The following is a 16,129-nucleotide window of genomic DNA, read 5'->3' on the forward strand; positions in this document are numbered from 1 at the left end:
AATTTTACATATGAAATAAAATTACCCAATTAACATCGTTTCTTTTATTAAAAGAAAAATGTCATTTCTCATCAAGGAAATTCTTACAGTGAGACGAGCAGGAAAGTGTTGAATTTGATCAGACCCAAGAATAAGATGAGGTGGAATTGTAATTCTTTATTTTTATATTATCGAAATGACGTTATTTTGATTTCCTCGTCATTTTTGATTTTGTTTCATGTGCGAAATAAGATAAATTGAAAGTTTATTTATTATTATTCACATTTTTAAATTTACGAGAAAATCAAAATTTAATTAAATGTATTTAGTGATAATTAATTTTTTTAATTATTAATCACAACTTACATGATGATTCTCAAAACTCTAACCGCATTCAAAGGTAAAAAAAAAACTTACATATATAAGGTCAACTTTTTACTCGCCAAAATAAAATAATAAACACGTTGAATATATAACAAAACATTACTTATTTAATGTATTATTAATTTATTAAAACATTACTTATCACCACTGCATAAGGTTGTACAAAAAAATATGAAAAACTAATGGTTTAGACTCCAATTAATTTCATTTGTATTGCATATTCTTTTTGCTTTGTCCAAAAAATTTAGAAAATAAAATAAATCCCTTTAAAAACGTACTTGAATTTTTGAGTTAGGTATGCTTTGGATTATTACGTATACATCAAAGCAGCCTTTAAGAGGGCCCCACGCCCCACTAAAAATAATCAAAGCAAAAAGTTGATATTTGATTGCCACCTGTACCTCAATAATGTGAATAGACCATTTTGCCCTTCCCTGTCAGTTCACAGAGCCAGACAGCAAAGGGACAAACACGTGAGAATCTAAAGTATTAAATTAAAAATAAAATGAAGAAAAATAGTACAAGTAAATTAAAAAATAATACTAATATTAATACTAATTTAAATGTGAGAGCGGTTGAAGATTCGTTAACCTGTCAGCATCCCACTCTAAAAAGTTCCGTTTCTTTTATCTGTTTACAACTTTTTAAGGTTCAAGTCTACGAATTCTAAAACCCCTCCCCAAAAGTTTCATATATTTACAAATGAACCCAACAGAAACAAGAAAATACCATTTATGTACCCTTAACAATTCAACATCACTCTCACTCATCCATTCATGTTTCAAACTAAGATGCTACTAGGCAACCAATCTCCGCCGTTCCTGCCCCGGCCCCGGCTCCCGGAGTCCGATTCGGCCACGAGCCGGACCACGCCGGCCGACGGCACGCGGGGCTTGAGCCGGTCGAAGCTCGGTTCTAGAACTTTCTCAATCCATTCCTGCAAGCTGGTCCTATCATGCCATAGGCCTCCTAGGATCTTGTCTAGCACATCATCTTCTATCTCTAGGGACAAGTTTTCATCCACCGTCATCGAGAACTTCGTGGCGATCGCCTTCTTGATCTCCGTCCGAGCAAAGGCCGAGTCGACGGCCTTGAACACGACGGACTCGTCCACATTGTTGAGAAGGTCTTGTGGAACCGATGTGACAGAGCAATGGTGGCTAACTTGGCTCAACTCCTCCTCGTGATCAATAGTGAGGTCGCTCGAGTTGTGAGAGCCGTCCGTCCGGTCATCCTCCACGTCTCCGGCCGCGAGATTCAAGTCCAACGAGAGGCCACACGGGGCGGCCTCTCTGTGCGGCTTCAACGGCCTACCATCACCATCGTCACCCCCCAACCAACTAGCACGGCGTTTCCCGGTTTTCTCCCTCACGACAAGCCCTAACCGCCAACCGCCACCGGCTACGGCGGCAAGCTTCTTTTCATCCACAAATCTACCATCTCTCAAAGCTTCAGCACTCGTTGCTGACCAATCACCGGTGAGGATGAAGACGGCGTTGCCAAGGCCGACCTCACGGCCGTGGGAATCAGCGATCCGGCCCCTCTCAACGGCCCGTTTGATGCTCCCCAAGACCAGCGCGTCTGCCTCGTCGATGTCTTGAAGCACGATCACCGAGAATGGATTCCTCCGGACCACCTCTGCGACGCGATCAACGGCTGTTCTGCCTCGGAAGTTGGCCTCCGGCTCTTCATCATCGCGACGCGTGCCGAGACACATCATTATAGGAGTATACCCACAAATCTGCTCAGCAATCACCGATGCCATCTTCTTCTTCCCAGCTCTATCAGGGCCTGTGAACAACAGCCATATATCCCCTCTCGAGGCAGCGCCTCGACGCCTCCCATTGCCTGATTTGCAACACGCGATGGCCGAGGCCACCGTGGATGCAGCCTCTGCCTGCCACCAGGCTCTCTCCATGAGGCCCTTGAGCAGCTTCTTGTACGTATCAGCATCCAAAGGGCTAGCAAATTTGTCGAGCAGCTTCGCCCGTGGTTGGGACGAGACGCACCCCAATAAGTCCCTAGCTTGATCTTCACAGACAGCCCCTTTCCGGCCAAGAACAAGCTCGGTCCTCACAGGACTCCCCGGAGGGCTATGAGTGGGTTGATCGGTGCTGAGCTGGCCGGGCAACGGAAGGTGGGATCTCGGCCGTGTGAGGAGGTTCCGGCTATGCAAGCTCGCCGTAGAGAGCGTTGGTGGAAGTGGTCTGCAAGGATGGCTATTGTGATGGAAGTTGGGATGAAGATGCAAACATATATCCCTCCATTTCTTGTGCAATTCTTGAATCCTCTGCTTGGACTGCAAATCACAAACACTATTAGTTTTCATCTACAAAAAACAAAGTTTCTCAATCTTGACAAAGTGGAATGGAAACATACTTGATTAGTATTGAGTTTGGCATTTTGCAACCATAGTGGCAGAGATGCTTCCGGTGAAGCTTCGGAGAATGAGCTGTGAAGCGTCCTGAGCTTGGCTGCCTCCTTGTCGTAGTTTTCGGAACACCGAGGGCAGCAGGGGGCTCGTTCCGATGGATCGGAGCTCTCAGATACGCGTCTACCTACCGGAGGAACACCCTCCACCGGAATGCTCAAAAATCTCTCACCTCCAAACCTATCCAAAACAGTGGAGAAAAACCATTTGTTTATACATTTATCTCTCAACAAGTGCAAGAACTACGCGTTTACTCTGCATGATTGATAAGATGTATGATTGAGTATTCGTTGATCCTCCAAAGTAAACGCGCCCTTAATGTATTACTAAGTAGATCAAGATTATGAATTCATCTACAACAAATCAATACTACTAATTCATCATCAAAGCATAGAAATGATATATAAATGTATACCTAGGAAAAGGGGTTGATCTCAAAGCCATAGGCAAAGGTTGAAGATCCCAATCATTCTCCATGGTAGAATGATAGACTTGGCACCTCAAATAAGTCTCACAAGTTGCAGTCCCAATCAACCAAAGCTTACTCCCATCTCCCCTAAATCTTGCCACCAACTTGGCCATTTCCGCCACCGCCTCCGCCGCAGCCTGCTGCTCCACCACCCACCTGAGATCACCCAAATCAAGAATCACACCTCCACTCCTAACCCTACCCTCAATCAACCCTCCCAACTCCTCCATTGAAATCCCCTTCTCCATGGAAACCACACTAACACTCTTGAAAATCTCATCATGACTCTCTACCTTCCTCAGCAAGTCCCTCACCACCGCCGCCGGCTCCGAATCCCCGACGAGAATTGGGTTCCTTTTCTTGCTCCGCCGCATGATCTCCACCACCTTGGCCGCCTCCGGCGGCGGCGGCTGCAGGCGGGGGTTTAGATACGCGTTCCGATTGTGGGATAGCGGGGGCGGATTAGCAAACAGGGCGGGCGGCGCGTAGTTGAGGGAGGCGGCGGCGGAGGAGTGCTCGACGGCGGATTTGACGGCGGGGCTGGAGAAGCTGGCCTCCCTCATGACGCGGCTGACGCTGGGGTCGTCGAGGATGGAGACGATGAGCTGGTCGAGCTCGACCTTCACGGCGAGGAGGGGCTGCTGCTGCTGCTCGGGGCACCCCCGCCGCTGGTGGGCCTGCGCGCGCTTCAGCGCCGCCATCAGCGCGTTGGAGATGGGCGGCTCCGCCGCCGCCTTCTGCGCCGTGGGGAGGCGCTCGAGGGCCACGCTGAAGCAGAGCTCCAGCGCGCGGCACTGCAGCGGGTGGCTCGAGTTCGGGTGGGACCGGATGCAGGCCTGCCGGAGGTACCCCGACGGCGACGACAGCAGCGCCGCCGCCACGTGCAGCGGCGTCGTCTGCCCGTGGTTGCGGCGGCGCGCCTCCGCGATGGACTGGCTCAGGATGGCCGACGCCTCCGGCGTCAGCGTCTGCTGAATCGTGCTCAATCCGGCCCTCATGATTAAACTCTGGAATTTCGAATAAAAATTGAATCTTTGATTGTGTTTTTGAACTAAAAAGATGCGGAGGAATTCATATTTCTGTTTGAAGAAGAGAAGAGAAGAGAAGAAGGAATTCACACACACACACAGAGACACGCACCGTCGCTTTCTGGCTCAATCAATACACCAAAAACATGGCTCCTCTTTTTTCAATAAATACAAAAGCAACAAGAAAACAGGCTGACGTATTAAAAACTTTTGCATCTTATTTTTTGTAACAAATAAATTAGTTGTGAGGTAACATTTCTGCTATTAATTAGAGAACGATAAAAGGGGAGAAAAAAGCCAAACGTGTTAAAAGTGGAATATGTCAGAGAAAGAGAGCATGCAGTGTTCTTGGTTTTCTTTTGTTTTTATTGAGAGAGAGAGAGAGAGAGAGAGAGAGAGAGAGATTTTGAAGAAGGAATTTATGGAAAATGGGGAGATGGGAAGAAGAAGTACTTTCAGATGCAAGGATTTCTGGAGAGATATATGCTTTATTGGCAGATGGAGTGAAACTGACCTACTTTCAGTTGTAATCTCTTTTTAATTAGGGGTTGATTAATTTATTCATTGATTTATAATCAATGAGTATATGCTGTTGTGCTCTTGAAATTTGAAGAATTTTGCATATGCTGAAGTTAGATTAAGCGACTCCAACTTCAATCATTATAATCTTTGCAATATATGGAGAGGTATTGCATTACCTTGTTTTTTTAAAGATGGAAGAAGTGATAATTTATTTAATAGTTTAACATCTCTCTCAATCACTATTAATTATTGTACTTCTATTTGTTTAACCATTTTGGTATGCTTAGCAAAAATAAACCAAGACTTTATCTAGTGGTGATAATTAATGCACAAGGGTAATTGAAAAAATTAATGCGTATGGGTTAAAGTCAAATATGATACTATGATCTAATTATAGTATACTCTCTCCTCTACCAAAAAGTCCCAGTTTAAAATAACACGAACTTTAATAAAATAATTAATTGTGTTCTGAGTGAAATAATAATCTCATTTTTATTATACTGGGCTCGTTTGGTTTTCAGTAAAGGATTATGTAGGATAATTTGTAAACAAGATATTTAGCATGGATCATAACAGATTATTAATACTGAGTTGGTGTTTGCTATCATGGCTAAATACAGAATATCCTGGTTTAAGTTAATCATATGAGGGAGGTGGTATTATTATTAATCCTAAGAAATCTGGATTAATAATACTGGATCGTGGGATTAAACCGGGTCATCTGCATTATTACCAAATAATACCAAACACTAGACTGATCTGTACTAAATTAGCTAATACAGTGTATTAGCAAATATCAAACACGCCCTTAGAGTATTAGTAATGGTACGTTTGGTAATAAAGGGGTAATATTGAGATTGCCAGTTGAATTTATGGAGTTAGGGTGGAAATAATCATATAGTATTAAAAATAATTTCTACATAAATTAGGTTAATATCTTTTCGGTTCATGCTATGAAATTTGTAATGATCTTGCTCGCTCCATAACATAATATTGTGTTTTTGAGAAACATGTAGATTCTCATCTTACTTCATTTGTTTGTGAGGAAGCAAGTTTTGAATGAAATTTTTACCTTTACCTCAGTAAAATAAAAGGAAAAATCACAATTTTACGAAGACTCTACCATACAGTATTTATTATGTTATGATATGTTGATATGTAAATTATATAAATTATTTCATAATATAGGAGAATATCATTTTATGTTCCTCGTTTGAATTGTTTCACGGCTGTACCACAATGTATACCAAATTACAAATGGATACATCATATGTTGTCATTTTTTCTTTATTCTTTTTTATGTATGACGTATTCACGTACGTGTATTTTCATCATATCAAGTCAACGTCACGTCTCCTGAAAATCAGATTCCATATTAAAATTATTAACAAAATTAATAGTGTAAACGTCAATTTGTTATTTCTCATATATTACAGTATAATTACAAAAGAAAATACATGTTAGGGTATAGAATAATATTTTGATCTAGAAGGCGCATAAAGTTGTGGAATTAGCTTCCCTTTGAAGTGAAACACGCTTTTTAATTTAGCGTGGGGCAGTTGAATAATTGGTGGAATATTTTTGGCTTTTAAACCTAAATAAACTTTCAACTTTTCACACGCAAAAAAAAAAAAAAAAAGGAGAAAAAAAGGGAAGAAAAGTGCTATTTTGACGTACTTCTCCTGCTTCTAATAAGTGCTTTTGAAACGACAACTCGTGAGGTGCATTAATTCTACTAATTTGTCGTTCAACACTTTGATTCTTTTGTTACAAATTTACCATTTTTTCTTAATAAATTAAAATAAAAAAAATTAAAATTCGCGTCACAGTGAACTCGAAGACAAGATCTTTGACCTTAGTCACTAAACACTTACCGGCCAATGTACGCACACAATCGTTAACCACTCTACCATTCTCTTATATTAAAGTCTATTGCAATAAGGCGCGGTATATAAATATTAATAATAGTTTCGAATAAGGCATAACATCAAATAGAAAATGAAAAATACTCCATCTGTCTCACAATTTAATAAAGTGATTGAGTGTGTTGTGAGTGAATTAACAGTCTCAATATTTACGAGGGTGTTAAAGTGGAATAAAAAGTCTATATTTTATATGATTGTATGGAGTAATGTTAAAAATAAAAATTGATTTTAAATTAAAAATAAATAAAAATATAAATACTAAATTGTGAGACCACACGAATAGACTACGATTTAATATGGATACATGAAGGGACTAGAAATTACGACTCACAACCCAAAATTCCACTCCCAAAATGATTACATTTTGATTAATATATTTAAGAAATTTAGCTAAATCATGTTCTCATGAGATAAATATTCTTTTATATATCATCATAAAAGCTATGAACAGTGAGAAGTTATGATTTACTTTACTCTTATCAAAGGAACTTTTTACCAACATAAAAGCAGCTGTAATAATTTAAACCGTGTATGCATTATGAATATTTCTGCACTCTATTTACATCCTCATTTTTATTTTTATTTTTATTTTTATTTGCAAGAAAACGGTGTGACAGAAACATAAAAGAAAAAAAGTACTGTAAAAAAAAAACAAAAACTGAGAATATTAAAAATTCACGAACCAAGGCCACTCTATCAAATTGTGTCACATGCATGGATTGAAAAATAAGGATAAAATTATGGTTAGAGATGGCTTGTAGCATATGTTTTGTTAAATTACATAAATAAATTAAAAATCGTGCGATGAAGTACTTGAATCCAGGACCTCGAGTCTTGAGCATTAATCTCTTATTACTAGGCCAACACACGCACGCATATGATTCAATGTTTGTATATTTTTGGTGATGCGTACAAGTTCTTGCGTAAAATATAATTAATTTATTAAATAATAGTAGCATTCATAAATAGAATAAAACTATTTTCTGTAAACGTTTAAAAATATATATATATATAATGAAATATATTTATAACATATTTATACAAAATGGAAATTCCATGATGATGATAATCGCCTTTTTGCCTTTTGGTAACGCACGCTTTCATTTGCCTTTTACGCATTTTTCGAGCCTGGCTTCGGCTTTTTCACTTTCAGCAAAATAATAGTATATAAGCATTTATTAAAAAACTACTCCTTTTTAGGTGATTATGACCCTATTAATTAAATAATGACAAATCAAGAATAGAAGATTAAAAGAGTAATGCTAAATAGCCACATTGTGGCCACCCACACACTAGTATAATAAGGAAAATCTTGATTTATTTAATTTATTTTTTAAAATAAAAATAAGATTTAGTTATTTTATCATATTCTCTACATTGTAATTATTTTTTTGTAATTTTTTGGTAACTTTTTTATTTTTATTAAAAATAAATTAAAAATAAAAAATGCAAAAAAATTTAAAAAAAAATAAGTACAATGTAGAGAATATAGTAAAATAACTAAATCCTATTTTTATTTTAAAAAATAAATTAAATAAATTAAGATTTTTCTTATTATATTAGTGTGTGGGTGGCCACAATGTGGCTGCATAGATTTATTGTAAAAAGAAACTAGAAGATTTTAAAGCTTTTCATGGACTGACGTGGCCTAGCTATTTTATTTTTTATATATAATAAAAATATCACCTTAATAGTGACTGGGAAAAAGTTGGGCTTTGTTTGGGGTCCTTTTTTTTATAGAAGTTGTGCGTATCTAAAAATAATAATAATATTATGTTTATTTATAAATTAGTTAAATAAAAGAATGATTCATTTAAAATTTTCTGTTCAAAACAGAAAAAAGAATAGTTTTTTTTTTTGAAATTTTCATTGTTTATTTTTTAAAATAGTAAGACTAGTTAAATCTTTTTTATTTTGAACTAAATTTTTCAATAAATTTTTTTTTTTTCTATTTGGTAAAGTCAATATCCATATTTACTACGCATTTAGTTTCTTCATTCTTAAAAAAGATATTTCTACGAAAAAATCGATCATGTCCAAAACAATAAGTTAGAACTAAGAAATCTGCCATTGAAAATATTGCAAAATTTCAGATTTCACTATAACTGAAGAGTAAGTAGGCTCATCTTCATTCTTTCTTAAACCAACTTTTTTGGATCTATTATACCAATATTAATTTTTTATTTTTAATTATAAAAGAAAATTGCAGCATGCATCATGCAGCCGTTAGGCCATTGGCTGGAGCAATTTTGGCACAATAGAATAATAAAATACTTTAATTTTAAGTTTATATTATATCGGTATAAGTTATTCTGATTCTCAAACATTATCAACCAAATTAACCGTCAAAACATTGTTGGTGGGGGGCTTGCCAACCGGTGCACAGCGGGCTCGGCTGAGCCCCCTCCAATACTGTGCCTCATAGGCTCGCTCCAAGTTCTCAGCTCCGCATCCGAGTCAGGAAGAGAGAGAAAAGGACGCGTGTATAGCACCGCTCAATAAGACTTAAGCAGAAAATAAAAAAAATATATGGAGTATAAAATAAAAAATTGAAATCGATAGATTTTTGTAGAACTTGGCATATTTTTTTAAAGAGCCTCTATGGACTCTCCACTATGAGGAAGAGGCTTTCTTTAGGTGGGGACCACTTTTAATAGCCCCTATGAACTCTCCACTACGAATGCCCTTATTTATGACTCAAATTTGAACTTTTAAAAGTATATTTGAAGTGAGATTTCATTTGGAATATTACCATATGATATACTCGATCCATCAGTCCATTCGGCTCTACTTCGACTCGAATAGTTCAATCTTGGCTCGCAGCGCTGGCTATTCAGTTCAAAGACAAAGATTAATGTAATAGGGTCTTAGGCCCAACCACTAGGTTAATGGGCCCAAGGGTCTTATGTTTACTTTGATGCTTATAAATAAAAGTTTAATTATTAGCTTAAGGACTTTTAGATTCATTCTTCTACACCATGTAAAATGTAAACACACAAAGTATAGTGATATAGTGAAACCCCCTTCCCCCCCGCCCCAAAACCCCACCCGTGGATGTAGATCTTCATAATCGAACCACGTAAATCGTCGAGTCATTTATCGTTTTATTTAGTGTGTTATTTTTTGTATGTAGTTGTGTGTGTGTTGGCCTAGCGATAGGAGGTTAATGCTGAAAACCTGAGATCCTGGGTTCGAGTCCTCCGTCGCGCGGTCTTTTAATTTCTTTATTTATTTATGTAATTTGCCAAAAAAAAATCTATTTAGTCATATATAGTGGTTGTCCACAAATTAGTTAAATATGAAAAAATTTGATTTATTTAATTTATTTTTTAAAATAAAAAACTATTATTTTACTATATTATTTATATTGTAATAATTTTGATATTTTATTAAAAATAAACAATTACAAAAAAAAATGTTACAAAGTAGACAATACAGTAAAATAACCAAATCTGTTTTTTTTTTACTAAAAGAATATATTAAATAAATCAAATATCATTATTGTTTGTAAAATAAAAACAAATAAATATCCAGATTGAGAATCTTGCCGTAAAAAACTTTCACTTTTTACTTTACGGAAAAGAACTGGAAAATTGTGACTTTCAGACCAGCTTTTTACATTAATTACCAATCACGCCTACTCTTGTTTTCTGGCTCCTCTCTCTGCATGCGTCTCTCTTTGTCTTTTTATGCTCACTATTACACCTAAATTACCTTTTCCTTTAATTACCTCAACATTTCATTTTTATTTTTAGACCAATTATTATACTATTAAAATTTAAATTATTTATCCTAATCCAAAAACATCTTGAAATTTTAATAATGTCAATAGTTTGAATAGTTTATTCAAACTATTGACACTGTATCAAAAATATTCTCATTAATCTTTTTGGTTCATCAAATCGCAATCTTAAAAAAGACACTCGTAAAGGTCCTATTATATTACACTGAATTTATACTATTAATAAAATAATTAATTTTATGAGCTGAATTAATTATTAGTAAAATCAAATTAGCTGGGACCATTATCATATTAAATCCTAAACTATATTTAAAAACTTAGGCATTATCATATTAAATCCTAAACTATTTAAAAACTTAGGCTTTAACAATAGTTTATTTTGACACATGTCAACTTTTAAATCTAATGTTACATTGATTAGTATTTTAATTTGATAGTTGCACCAAGCTAAATTATATATTTAACTAATTTTTTGGTATACATTACTTTATGTTACATAATAGATTTCTTAGGAGCGTCCCACCGACTCCGCATAAGGTGCAAGTGACAGCGTGGAGATGCTTGAGGAACCGGCTTGCGACTTGTGATAATCTAGCTAAAAGGAAGGTGCTGTTGGCGGTGGGAGAGGAATGGTGTAACGGATGCATTGGGAGAATCGAGACAGCGGATCATCTGCTGCTTCTTTGCCCGAAAGTTCAGCAAGTATGGGACGCCATTGATAGGTGGATGGGGTATAGCTCGGTTAGATCATGTAATATTTCGCAGCACTTTTCTCTGTTCATCAATAGAGGAAGAGGTAAGAGATCTGTCAACATTCTTAAAGCCTTATGGATGTGCATAATTTGGCTTGTGTGGAAAAGAAGGAATGAAAGTCGTTTTGAAGGGAAAGTTTGGAACGTGAAAACTGTGATCGAGGAGATCAAAGGTAGATTGTGGAGTTGGCTCGTCACCTTCAAGGTACTCGTGTCGGATGTTAGTTTCAATGTGTGGTGCTCAAGTGAGTTCTCGATTGCTTCATGTATCAATTTGTAGGTACCTCTGGTACCTTTGACGTTTTTTCAATATATTCTCTTTTCTTGACCAAAAAAAAAAAAAGATTTCTTAGGAGCGTCCTATTAGAAATGTAGACTTGTAGTGATTAGGTCAATCAAAAAAGTTATTGAGATTTTTTCATTTTTTATATAATGTCTATGGTTTGAGTATTGAGTAGTTGTATTTGGACAAAATTTGTCCGGACAAAAAAATAAGGTTACAAATTTTTAAAAATCAATTTATTTATAAATTTTGATTCAAATTTAAAAGGATTTAGTTAGTTTTATTGTTTTCTCCATATTGTAGTTTTTTCGTAATTTTTTAACAAATTTTTAATTTTTTGTTATTTTATTTGTAGTTTGTGTACTTTTAAAAAAATAATAATTAAAAAGGTTATCAAAAAATTACAAAAAAATTACAATATAAAGAAAAAAATAAAACTAGCTAAATCCTATTTTATTTTGAACCAAAATTTTTATATAAATTTATTTTATAAAGTATTTAACCATATTTTGTCCGGACAAATTTTGTCCAAATAGCATTATTGTTGAGTATTTGATTGATATTATTAAAAATTCAAAATATTTATGAAAGAAGACAAATAATTTAAGTTTTAATCTAATAATTGCCTTTATTTTTGTACCCTTTGGTCTTCTCGAAATTAGAGTTCACCCCCCTTTATTTTACTTATGTGGTTCCACCCCACCCCAAATTGTTATGCTTATCCTTGCTACTATAATAATAGATTTACATGATTAAAAGCCCCTTTTCCTTCACGCAACATTTATTGGGGAAAAAAAAAAGAAAAAGTGAAATCTTTCTTCTAGTTTATAATTCAAAGGATAGTAGCGCCTTTGACATTCAAAATTGGTGTTGATGGCTCATGATCAAATAAAAGCTTCTCTCAAAGGCTAATTGATGTTCCTTTGAGAGACAATGGGCCCCACAACTCTTTTCACTTGTGCAAGCCAAAGCCCCACTCACTTTATGCATCTACACAATCAATCATGCTACATGCACAAAACTTGAAGCAAAAACTTAATCACAATTGACTCACATGTAGGTAGGGTATCCCCCCCCCCCAAAAAAAAAAAAAACATGAAAGATTATGATTTTTATTCATGGAGTTGTTGGAGAAAAATACTCAAATTTTTAAATTTTTTAATTTATATTATGACATTTTTTTATCAGAAAAAATACATGAATTTAAGATTGATCCTGAATCGTCCCACGGTGGATAATTTTGCTCAAATTTAATCTGAATAATCCAATAATTAGGGGGTTTAAGCAAAGCTGCAGACCAATTATAGGATAGAATAGAGTAATTTTGAGTTTTCCTATTATTATTATCTCATTTCCATAAAATGCAATCATTAACTCTTCAAAATGTGCGAGCCCCTATAATTTTTAATAAATTTATATATTCGCCTTAGCTCTTGTATTCAAAAGTTATGGGACAAAGAGAGTATTTAAAATAAAATTTGTTCTGGAATTCGAACAAGTGTCGTATTTTATAATTTCATGATAAAATATTGTCCGATTTATCAACTTATTCTTGTCTACAATGCATTTTTTTTAATCTTTTCAATTGTCAATTGAATAATTTGGGGTAATAGGAGTAAAATTGTCCATTTTAATGAGGTTTGATGATTTCAGACACTTATTCAAATATACATTTTATATGATATACATGCAGATCATTCCATTTACATTAAATTCACTCAAAACTTTGAATCACATATTTTATTTCATTAATACACATATATCATATTCATGGTATAATGATATGACCTTTTTTTTAATATCAAATATAATGATATCTCCTTAATCCTTAATTGTGACTCTGATTAGTTATGTAAAAGTAGAATATTCCTCGTGGATCAAACATATATATTCACACTCTTCCAAAGTAGTGAACCCCCAAAAAGGTTTTGGTGACTTCTTATACTCAAAGCAACTGGACTTTTAACACCTTTCTTTATTAGGAAGAATAATGTGAAAATGGGTTTTGCTTTATTCATGATGAATAATTATAAGGCAAAAAAGACAGCTCACAACCCAAGCTAAACATGTCTATTCACTATTGGTTCAGTTCCCCTTTTCATAATACTATAAATTTGCCATCATTTTGGAAAAAATTGAAGATTGGAGTATATACATAGATTAGGGTGTAATTATACTAACAGAACCGATCACCTACCCACCCACCGTGGGCATGCATAACGTGCCCACCATAATGTGGCAATTGTAACTATAGTAAAATAATTTTAATTAGAGTAAGATTTACGTATTAGTTATCTTTCCTAATTAAAATTGCGACATCAGTAGTGGGCACGTTATGCTTGCCCACGGTGAATAGGTGATCGGTTCTGATTATACTAATTAATCTTATTGCTCAAAATACAAGAAATTAAAGGTTACACTACTTTGGCTTGCAATTGACCCAACCTTAACCAAATGATATATTTTTGCTATCATTGATCAATTAATCCTTGCTTGTATATAAGTAAAAAGGTTAAAGGTGTAAGAGAAGTGGAGGCACCGGCCCCTCCTTTTTTAGGAAATGAATTAATTATTTCCCACTTCCACCAGCATTATCTTGATTCTTTAATTACAAAAAGTAGCATTTTATTTTATATTTGTTATATGAATGCAGGTTATATGTACAAGTGGATTATCTGTTTGCCCTATTTGTTAGTTTCTTAGACTTTATAATATCATCATATATATTTTCATGTATTGATAAATATTTAGTAATTAAGTGTCAATTTTATTTAAGAATATCTAAATTACTATACACCTTGCATGGGGCCCAACATGCCAAAAGTCCAAAAGATATTATTGTGCAAGAAAATGGAATATATTCCATCACCTTTGCAAGTTCATTGGAAAAGCAATATGTATAAAATTCTAATAGAAAAAAAGGAGAGAAAGAAAATGAGGTTAGTTTCCTCCACTAATTAGGGTTGAAATTTTGGCACATCAATGAGTAGTACTGATCAGATATGCTTTACACACAAGCATTCAACTTTAATTCAGGGAGGAAACAAAATAATAATAATAATAAAATTATTTCTTACTGCTGTGGATAGATATGTTTAAAATTAGAGAGGCAAAAGTTTAGGACACTTAAAACAATGTTAATTTGCTGTCTAATATTTAAAAATAAATAGGGTTGTGTTTAGATTATGTTTTTAAAAGTTGGGACAAATCTTTCATGGGCCCTTTGCTTCAGCAGAAATAAACAAGATTGATTTATCTAATTGGACTCAGAGTGAACTAACGATGGGATGTATATCTATTTGTTTTCAAGAGATACAAGATATATATATATATATATATATATAGGGGAGGGCTAGAATAAAAACACTCTTAAGTGTATAAAATATAAATGATTTTCAGCCCTTAGATCATCAAGATCTACGGTTGATTCGTAATCCTTTTGGATGAATTCGTGGTCCTGGGTTCGAATCCCAAAGGTGACAAAAATTTATTTTTCACAATTCGTAACCATGTTGGATGAATTCGTAACCCTGTTGGATAAAAATTTATTTTTCACACGCACATGCACATCATCGGTGAGTCTTGAATTGAAAGAAAAAGTCTTTGGTGCCTCAGCTTCGCCGCTTGGAGTGTATAGTTAGATTTAGAAAGACATTCATTTTTATTGATTTCGTGGGTACTTTTCCATCTTCAATAAAATGTTGCATTTCAGCCTCAAATATATATATAGGGGCGCGCTCCAGTGAGACCCCCTATTTTTCGTGTAACATGAGTACAATGAATAAGACAGGGACGGAGCCAGGGGGCTAGAGCCCCCTCCCAAATTTTGAGTTTTTTTTTTTAAATATATATAGATATATGTTTATACCTATTATAAAATAATTTTGTTTTATAAAAGAGTATTTGGTTATTATATTCTCTCATATATATATACTTAATTTAAGGATAATTCCGTTATTTAAAACTATATAATCTATGAAATATTGTTTGTTATTATTACTATTATACTTGTCTTTTAATAAAAAATGCCTAATATGTATGAAATGCTAAAAAAATTATAATGTATTGAAACTAATTTGTAATATATAGAAAATATATAATCTATGAACATGTTGTTTGTTATTATTATTATTATTATGCTTGTCTTTTAATAAAAAATGTCTTAAATATACGGAATGTCCAAAAAAAGTTTTGTGATATATTGAAACTATATAATCTATGAAAATATTGTTCGTTATTATTAGTATTATACTCGTATTTTAATAAAAAAATACCTTAATTATACAGAATGCCCAAAAAAAATTTCTCGGGGGCTACCGCCCCCGAACCCCCGTACAGTTTCAGCCCCCCCTGAAATTAATTCCTGGCTCCGTCCCTGGAATAAGACATATAATACTAATGAACAAGATGTATATACTGATGAAAAATAAAATTTAAAAAATTCATAATGAATAAGACATATATACTGATGAACAATACAATATATACTGATGAATAACAAAATTTAAAATATTCTGCTCCCTCCAGGATTCGAACCCTGCGAAAAAAAATCACCCTCCAGATACAATATCAGCCATAGGATTGATAAAATAAACGCACCAGATCGTGCCCTAA

The 16,129-nt window shown here is 34.6% G+C and overlaps 1 protein-coding gene across 1 annotated transcript; it reads right to left on the bottom strand.

Moving 5' to 3' along the window:
* Positions 1-888: 888 nt before the first annotated feature.
* Positions 889-4,834, bottom strand: LOC130987664 (protein SUPPRESSOR OF MAX2 1-like). The gene is made up of 3 exons (XM_057911269.1): positions 3,210-4,834; positions 2,743-2,974; positions 889-2,662 (listed from the first exon to the last, which is right to left on the bottom strand). Exons 1-3 carry the CDS (start codon positions 4,259-4,261, stop codon positions 1,145-1,147), a joined length of 2,802 nt encoding a protein of 933 aa, XP_057767252.1. The 5' UTR covers positions 4,262-4,834; the 3' UTR covers positions 889-1,144.
* Between the last annotated feature and the right edge of the window lie 11,295 nt (positions 4,835-16,129).

This window comes from Salvia miltiorrhiza, chromosome 6 (assembly GCF_028751815.1).
Source record: "Salvia miltiorrhiza cultivar Shanhuang (shh) chromosome 6, IMPLAD_Smil_shh, whole genome shotgun sequence".
NCBI lineage: Eukaryota > Viridiplantae > Streptophyta > Magnoliopsida > Lamiales > Lamiaceae > Salvia > Salvia miltiorrhiza.